The sequence below is a fragment of the Lolium rigidum genome, chromosome 6, assembly GCF_022539505.1.
Source record: "Lolium rigidum isolate FL_2022 chromosome 6, APGP_CSIRO_Lrig_0.1, whole genome shotgun sequence".
Taxonomy (NCBI): domain Eukaryota; kingdom Viridiplantae; phylum Streptophyta; class Magnoliopsida; order Poales; family Poaceae; genus Lolium; species Lolium rigidum.
The window spans coordinates 348,838,594-348,848,106 of record NC_061513.1 but is presented as its reverse complement, the minus strand read 5'-3'; the positions used below and the strand labels follow the sequence as shown (position 1 = coordinate 348,848,106).

At 44.0% G+C, this 9,513-nt stretch overlaps 1 protein-coding gene across 1 annotated transcript; it reads right to left on the bottom strand.

The window, feature by feature from the left end:
• Nucleotides 1-1,273: 1,273 nt before the first annotated feature.
• Nucleotides 1,274-6,903, bottom strand: LOC124661840 (serine/threonine-protein phosphatase 5-like). Its single transcript, XM_047199725.1, has 13 exons — nt 6,664-6,903; nt 5,789-5,902; nt 5,163-5,332; nt 5,020-5,091; nt 4,692-4,842; nt 4,127-4,235; nt 3,904-4,021; nt 3,519-3,666; nt 3,087-3,335; nt 2,519-2,644; nt 2,276-2,376; nt 2,068-2,142; nt 1,274-1,648 (listed from the first exon to the last, which is right to left on the bottom strand). The coding sequence occupies exons 2-13, from the start codon at nt 5,859-5,861 to the stop codon at nt 1,589-1,591; spliced, it is 1,452 nt and encodes a 483-aa protein (XP_047055681.1). The 5' UTR covers nt 5,862-5,902; nt 6,664-6,903; the 3' UTR covers nt 1,274-1,588.
• Between the last annotated feature and the right edge of the window lie 2,610 nt (nt 6,904-9,513).

Below are 9,513 nucleotides of genomic sequence, written 5' to 3'. Positions count from 1 at the left end.
GCCTCTCCTCGCCGAGCCGGAGCCCGAGTCCTCGGAGGAGGACCCGGACCTCCGCGCCGCGCTGATGATCTCGGCGGCGGAGGAGGAGGCGAAATGGCCGCACCTCCATGCGGCCATTCGCACCTTCGAGATGGAGGAGGCGGCCCGGCGGGAGGTCGAGGAGGCGGAGGGCTGGGAGCTCTACGCCCAGGCCCGCCAGGCGCGACGGGAGGAGGAGGAGGCGGCGCGGCGGGAGGAGGCCAGGCGTCGCGCCGCGAGGAGGAGCTGCGGCAGGAGGCCAGGCGCCGCCGGCGCCGCGCCTGGCAGGAGAGGCAGCAGCGCCTCAGGGAGGAGGCGCTGCTCCGTGCGCCGCCGCAGCCTCGGGTGGCTCCGGACCCCCACTCGGCCTGGTAGGAGGCCCTGTGGTCTCCGTGGCCGGAGTCCCCGGCGCGGTCGAGCCACAACAGCGCCTCCCCGCCCGGGGACGTCGTCCACAACGACGACGTCGCCGACGACGCCCACAGGGGCTAGGCGGCGCACCGGCGGCCACCGCCCCGCCAACCAAACCCTAATAGAGGGTTTTTGGTTTATATTTAAAAGCCCATATAGGGGCTTCTTTTGTTAGTTATTTGCCCAAAATAGGGCTATGTACAAATTTGCCCAAAATAGGGCATATGTTTAATCAAATAGCGTTTAAATTTGCCATTTTCATTTTGTTTTCGTGTTTCTCCAAATATGCGATACGTCCACGCGTTGGGCGCAGCGCGCGACCCAAACAGACACGGGGCGCTGTCCGCGTGTCCGGGCGGCGACCCAACGGCCCAGAGCGCGTCCATTTGGGTCGCGCGGTTGGAGATGCCCTTAGACCAGATATGCCTCATCATAAATTTGAAGAATTTCATTCAATCTCCTTGCACTCAGTCCTTTCTCATTGATGAAAGTAAGGGTGCCATCATCAAAGAGATGTGATACCCACAGTGATCTATTACAAACTCGTGGCCCTCTATCAACGAAACATGTACTCCCTTCTCCACAAAGCCATCACTCCTCCACAAAATAAGAAAAGGAACGGCAATATGGGATCTCCCTATCAGATTCCACCAGAGGGGTAAAAGGGTTCAAGCGAACCTCCATTAACCTTGACAGAAAATCTGACAGTAGATATACATTCCAGCATTGACACGACGTACATTTCACAATCTATGCATGCCTTGTACAAAATAATCGGTTCACTACATGTTGCATGTGGCATTTTGCGTACGAAGCAGTACTGTGTTGTCATGCACCACAGAAATTGAACATTACAACAATCCACAAAAGATATCATGAGCACGATAGCACCATTCCTCAATGTCAGCACCGTGAAAGCTGAACAGAGCAGCAGAATCCTAAGGGACGAATGTACTGGAGATATAAAGGGGATCACATAGACGAGAACACAGTGTACAACTACGCATACATCTAAATCACTGCTAGTACCAATAATTTAACAAAGGGTGCAAAATATTTGCTGCTCAGGGCAAGACTTGGATGGAACTTGGTATGAAATGAGCTGGGCAGAGAGAAGTTTAGCATATCAAAATTGGCCACACAGAGGTGCCGCCAGCTGCTATTGGAACATCCGGAGGAAATTGTTCGCATAGGCCATCGGCTTAACATCAGGGTGTGGCTGCAATAAAATAATGTGTGATCAACCTTGTAATATACCACAGGTAGAGAGAAGCTTCACCATAGACCAAACGAATGGCTAGGGCATAAGCAGTAAAGATGTGCTTGAAAAAGATATCTGCAACTTCAATTCAAACTATATACTACAGTGAAGTCAAGCATAATTGGCCAAACGAATGACTAGGGCATAAGCAGTAGAGATGTGCTTGAAAAAGATATCTGCGACTTAATTTCAAACTATATACTGCGGTGAAGTTTAGTTCAACTACAGATCAGATGCTCGAAGCCAATGCTAGTCAGCAATTTATCATGTTAATCATGAGTACCACCAAGAATTAACACTCTTTCAGAAAATGAGTACTCAATAGATGTCATACAAATCAACTATTTAAGAGAAGCTTAGATGCAAAAAAGACATACCACTGCCGAGAAACTGACAATATCTGGCTTTAAATCTGGTGCAACAAACCGAATAAATGCACCTTTGTTGCCCATCTGCATCAGAAATTCAGAACATCATAAGATGACGAAAATAAAAACAATGGCTTGCCAGAACCATATCTTAAGAGAGTAATTCAACTATTCAAGGTATGCAGGCAGTGTGGTTTCTTTCCATGATTTAGCATACCTGGTCGCAATAATTAGGAGCTGAGAAAACAGTGATGAGCTTTCCATCATGCATGATCTCATACCCTTCATCCTTCACTTCATGGGATCGGACAACAAGGTCTGGCAGGAAATCAAGTACATCAGAAGAGAACGTGCAAGAAGAGAATGTTAAACTGACAAGAATGATTAAGAGGCTCAAACAAGCGCAAGGTATAACTGATATTTTAAACCAACAAGAGTGACAGTTTGCTATGGAGCCTACCTAGATTGTTATCGTCCAAAAACTTCTTTGTCACATCTGCACCAAAGGAAAGCCCTACACCTCGTTTGCTTGGGCCTCTCCCAGCCTGAGGCTGAGGGTCACTCCATAGGATTTCACACATTAAACCTGTAGACAACAAAATAATAGTCATAATGCAATTTCTTATTTTGATAGCAAGTTTTTTTAACACGCAAATGATAGAGCATAATAGTGATGCATAACATACAAAATAACAATGATAGCATATAGCAATCAGAACTGCAATGTTTGCAATCCTGTGGACATCTTAAACAAAGTGCGGCAAAATTGATAAGCAATGGTGTGCAATAAACTTTTGCGAGATTCAAGAAACAGAATAAATGTGTAACTTTGATGTCATTTGCGTAAGCAAAAGTATGATGATATCATCACAAGTTCGAGCAAAGAAAAATGCAATAATTCGAGGACTCAGTTGTTAAAAAAAAAAAAAGTTCATTAAGATTTAAGGGTAGCAAATAAATCGGGGAACAAAGGAATAACAAAGATCCACTCAAGAATGGACATCCCTAAATAGGAAAGGTAGAATTACCTTCTTCAGGAGGCTCACAGAAACGATCAATGGCCTTGATGTCAGATAACTTCACTCCATCAACACTAAAGAGACCCCCATGACATACAAAGACCTTCTTGTTGATTACATGAGCAAGAGGCAAGCAACAAAATACCTCCGCAAACAGCTCAACGAACGTATCGCTCAATTTGGACTTCACTTCTCCCTCAAAACCATATATTTTGTTCATGCTCTTGCTTTCATGGTTTCCTCTTGCTAAATGCATACCTGGTCATAGAAAATTCCATCCACACTTAAACTATAGCAGTGAAGTGAAATTCATATTCCCACTTAATTAAACTAGTACCAGAATGTAGAAGTAAAAAAAATGTACTACAGAAAACCAACTTAGAAAAACGATCAGCTTATCAATTTATGATCGTGAACAGAATGAGAACTGAAGATACTTACCTGTTGGATAAAGGCACTTGAATGCAAAGAGAGTAAGTATGATTTCGAGTGAAAATGATCCTCTGTCCACAAAATCTCCATTGAAAAGGTAAGGGTTGTCTTCAGAAGGAAGCCCATTGAGCTCAAATATATTTAGCAGATCGAAGTACTGCAAATAAAACAGCAGGTCATTAGGCCCCCACAATAGGTACCAAGAAATAATACCAAGATTTGATGAGGGGACTAACAATTTCCACTCACCCAGTGAAATGGAATTCATCTATAAATACAAAATGCTCTGTTGCCACTCCACAGGACTAAAAACATTTTCAGAGTGCATATACCACATGGTCATGGAGAGGGAGAGCTATATCTAGAGAATCTCTTCAGTTGTTAAGGCAAATACCTGGCCATGAACATCACCGCAGACTGTAAAATGACAACCATCAGGAACATTCACATCGACAAGGGAAGGCACTGATCGCAGCAAGTCCCGTGCTTGCAACACAATCTGAAGTGCGTACCTGTGCCAAGTTGCCGACAACTTATAGCTTATCACAAATACCCAAGAAAAGTAACAAGGAAAAGAAAAAAGGTACATGGTTGTGACTTCACATTACAAGCTGTACCTTCTATGTATACATTTTTGCCTTTTGAAATCATCCAACATCTGCTTGACGAAATCTAATGTTATTATATCTCCATCAATTCTCGCTCCAGTATACTGTGATTCAACCTCTGTAGTATCAACAATGTTTGTGTAACTGAACTATAGTTGGGATCAAAATAGCTATCACTTATATACATTTCATAACTAAAGCATCCACTGACTGATAGAACCTGTAAAATGGTAGCAACATGCCGACACACTGAAGTGATGATAATTATATAAAATAGGACCAACAACATATGATGTTTCATACACGAGCTATCTCAGCATCTCTTGCTTCACTTGCATAATACGCCAAGCACAAAGAAACTATAAACACTACACAATGACATGCATGGATCACACTAGAAAGCCAACTTAAGAAGTGCTCATAAATAGAGTTAATAGATTTATAGCAGACAAAAATATTAACAGAACCAGGAAAGAGAGGTATTTTGCTATTTTGGACCACATTAACATATAGTATGTACAGACAGTGGAGCAAGTAGAGCGCAAGAAAATGTGCAAATTCAAAGAGCTGATACCTATTGTATGATAATCAAGAGAATCTGCTATAGAGTGCCTTTCTACTTCCCCTACAGAAATTGCTTCCTCAAAACGGATTTTCTGGACAGCTTTCTCACACTCTTTCAACTTTCTTGTAGCATCTGGATCGTTAGGACAGATTCTTTTCACCTAATAATAACAAAGCAAATTGGCACACACTACTTAGTTTCAGGATAAGCCAGTGTCATATGCGATCTTCTTGTCCAAAAGAAATAAACGTAATCCAAGATAGAAGCAGAAACAAATGAACAACAATATCCAGCAGTCATATTATTGAGTTGATTCGTTGACCCATCTGACACATACCTGCTGAAAATCTTTCAGGGCTTCCTTGAATTTTCCCATAGCAAGATGTGCTGCTCCTCGTCTATAATAACCCTATAGGTACAGAGTTTTGCAAAAGGTAAGAACCTACAAAAATATGGCATCAACAGGACATGAATACTCACCTTTGAATATTTGGGATCGATCTCAATAGCTTTTGTAGCGTCCTGGACCGCACTTCCATATTCCTCGAGCTTGGTATGTGCAAATGCGCGATTTGCCCAATAAACCGCATTGGAACTATTTAGCTCAATAGCTTGGTCATATAGATCTACAGCCTGAGAAAACTTGTTCGCTGGAAAGAAGACACCATAATAGTTAGGGAACAATAATCTTCAAGGAAATCATATCACTAAGGGACGCAGCACGCTACATTTACATATCAGCATAATGATGAGAGATAGAAAGAGCATTCCAGCCCAGCTTATTACCACAAAAGCACATCTAAACTGGGTATTCCTGTTAACTTCATTTAAAACTAAGCAACAAGTGTTTCAAGTTTAGTTCAGTTACAAATCAAATACAATCAGTATTTCAACAGACTGGATCCTTAATTGAGTGTTGGGGCGCAAGGTAACCAACAAAGTCTATGCATCACTGAATTCCATGTTGCACTTTGAGAGGGAAAAGTAGAACAGAGAGTGGTAACTATATAAACTTAAAGGACTTAGCAAGACCCCATAAATAACAAGGACTATAAAATGTGCTGCTCAATCTAGACATACAACAGGAAGGATGAGAAATATCATACCCTTGAAGGCCTCGTTTGCCTTAAGTTTGAGTTCCTCGGCCATCTGCACATTTGAATTTGAACTATCACCCATGATGTCCTACTTCATGCACAGACTTCAAGCTCCGTATTCACCTATTACATCATAAAGTAGTTTTGCAAAATAATGCGTCAGTCATGCCAGAAGTTCAATAGAATCCAATTATTCATACACAACAAGGCATGTTTAAGGGAGTAATAACAAAGAAGTATTAAGATATTGTGTCTTGTGACCGCAAGCTACTACAGACAACAATTGATTACTGCTATGCCTTGTTGCAGATATGCTATAACACCAACTTTGGGAATGTCCCCCACCATCCATCAGACTACTACAATCAATATGATATATAATATAAAGCTTAAAGATTTTTGTTATCATGCAATGAGATTTTAGATACATAGCATGGTGTGACTCATCTGGTTGTCTTCCACTGAGCTTTTTTCCCCGGCAAGATAATGGAAGTACCAAAAATCGAATTGCATCATTCCAAATTTCACAGAATAAACAGAAAAGAGATGACAAAAAAGAACCAATGACTCCCCCCATCCCACCCGCAACCAGTTATCCACTGCAGTGCCCAGTAAGGTCGCCAAAAGGTTTTCCAATGGCTTAGTAGTTACTAGCTACACTGCAACATCCGGGGCCTATACGAATCGAAGCTGGTTAGCTGCGGAGACGAAGAAAAAAACGAACTTTGGTGACAGAACATGCCACCACATGTAACACGAATAGACTGATAGCTTCTGCCCAATCTCGCGGAGCGGATCTAGATTATGGTGTGCGCCCAGAACACGAGGAGGCTAGTTAAGTTAGGGTTCGAAGTAATCGCGGGATGAGTTAGAAGAGCTCATACCTCGGAAACCCCGAGACCGGCGGACGCTACGGGGTGGGGAACGGAAGCCGAGGCGGCGGCGCGTGTGAGGCGTGAGACGACGGCGCGAGCTAAGCTGCTGCGGCGGCGACGTCAGCTCTAGGGCAGAGGAGAGCGGAGGCAAGGTGAGATTTTTATTGGGTCGTACTGGAGCTTTGGGGGTTTGGGTAGGTCAAGATCGATGAGCACGAGATAGGTCCGGAAGGGAGGAGGTGAGCGCCGCCACGGTTGGAAGAGAAGATGGAACTGCAAATATCAAATCTCGGCCCTGTTTGGTTATCTGGGCCATCCGCAGACAGGCTCAGATACACGCTGGGTCCTGTCAGCAACTCAGAATGTCACGATCTGCTCCAAAGACCAGAGCCCAACTCTCTCCCCTAAAAAAACATCAGGTTTTCCTAATTGCACCAAAACATGTGCCGTCCCATTACTCATGTGTTCTACATTTGAGACGTTGATGTCTCAAAAGATCTTCAGTAATTCTCTTACTTCTAAGATTAGAGCTCAACTTGGGGATTGTTCATTAGCTTCCGACGAAATAGCATGCACTACTCGTAGACAATCCGACTCTAGGATCGCTGGCCACCGACAAAGATGTATCAGGTGCCGAAGTCCTTCAACACAAGCCAAGATCCCCTCCTCTTCCGTACTTGCACAAAAGGGAATAAGCTTCCATTCAGAGAGGATAACCTGGCCGTGATGGTCTTGGATGATGATCCCGAGTCATCCCTGCTTTGAAGCCGCGTCTCAACCAGCGTTGACGTTAACCTTGATCTTTAGGAGCCACCCAGGAAGACACAGAAAGTTGTGTTCCCTTGCTCCCCGAAGAGACCTCCGCAAACGAGTTGTGATAGTTCACCAAAAATTGACTGACGCAGTGATCGAGGCCTTGCCGTCTCCATGGATAACATTGTTGCGATGATGTCAGGCCCGCTAAAATAGATAGATGATCTTTGGTCCTGCATCCGTAGGAGCATTGCCAAGAAGTTGGAAAAACCAGTCTTTGCCAGTGTTCGAGAAAGAGGTTTCCGAAGGAAGAGACCAATGTACACGAAGCTCATCTCCAAGGGCCCCGCTAGCGTGCACTCGTAGTCGCAGGCACGCTGTTGGGGAACCCCAAGAGGAAGGTGTGAAGAGCACATCAACAAGTTTTCCCTCAGTACAAAACCAAGGTTTAATCGACCAGTAGGAGAAAGGCGTGACTTCTGGAGGTGTTGCTGGCTGACTAGTGGCAGGACGCACTACCGGTGTCAGCAACAACGTGGAACCTGCACACAACACAACCCAAATACTTTGTCCCAACTTACAGTGAGGTTGTCAATCTCACCGGTTTGCTAAACACAAAGGATTAGACGTATCGAATGGAAGGATATGTTTGCAGAAAGTAAACAGAACAAGATTACAGTTGAATTTATCAGTAAAGGAAATAGGACCGGGGTCCAGAGTTGACAAGGGATTAACTTGTCAATGCCTATGGATTGTAGGATAGGGTTTAGTTAGAAGTAGAGGGCAAGTAGATCTCGAAGGTTTCAGCCGAAAAGTACTCGACGATTATGAAAGCTAGGGTTTGCAGACAATGATTCGATGATCTCCTCGTCCCTCGACTCCCCCTTTATATAAGAGGTGGAGCCGAGGGTTTCGTTTTGTACAAGTTACAGAGTCCGGGACGGTTTCTAACTCATCCCGCTAGATTTACAAACAACACTTCCTATTACAATTCTACTTTCCTTAATATATCTTGGGCTCTCGAACCTTCTTATTCTTCGGGTAGTGGGCCTTCGTGAAACCCGGGTACTATCTTTGGCGAGGCCCATTTGGGATGCCTATGTCGATAGCCCCGAGATTTTGCTTGAATCGTAGAATCGGGGAAAATCTCCATTGCTTATTCTTATTCAACAATTTAAACTTTTCTATATTTCTTTATATAAATTTCTATATTGCACGGGGATATTGGTAGTTGGGGCTAGTTCATCCGACGGATCGGGTACTAGTTAAGCTGCTCTAGTGGCAATCCGCAAAAACCTACTTCAAGATCACGTCCCTGGACATGATCTCGGGATACTTGGTGCAAACTTCGACGGGTGCCGCTTAAGATCTTACCATTCTGTCGAGTCCCGGTCAAATTTATCGAGTACCTAACGCGTCCGTTAGGATTTTTCTTCGTATCTGTTGATACGGATAAAAGTAGCAGAGCGCAGTCTTCGGCGATGCCACGCCCATCGAGAATGGATGCGGGGTCTTACCTTCGCAAATTTGCGGCATTCGAGAAATTGATCGCAACTTTGGCGTTACGAGAATATATTGTCGAGTGCTTTTCCGAGCTGTTGGAATGGCACATTTTATCGAGTCAAATATGACTTATATTAATCTCCCGATGGGAGTATATGTAGAGTTAATTATAACTCGAAATATACTCTCTTGCTTTTCTATCTTTCTTTCTTTTTCTTTTTATATTTCATCGGGCACGCGAACGGCGTTCCCGATGGGAGTAACCCGAGGCTACGGCCAAGAACTTGTGCTTGGTTGTAGGCTCAACATTTTAGTCCACCTTGTCGCTATATTGCCATTATCTCCCGATATTCTTTCTCTTCTTTCTTTTTTATCTATCGGGTGCGCGAACGGCGCTCCCGATGGGAGTAGCCCCGAGGCTACAGCCAAGAACTTGTGCTTGGTTGTAGGCTCCCACAATTTCTATATTTGCCATAGTCGAAACTTTACTTTTATCGAAGTAGCCCCCGAGCATTTGGGCAAAAACTTGTTTCGACCAAAGGCTCCCGAAGTATGCAAATAACTTATCCTGTCGCCATTCTCCTTTTATTTTTCTTGTCGACA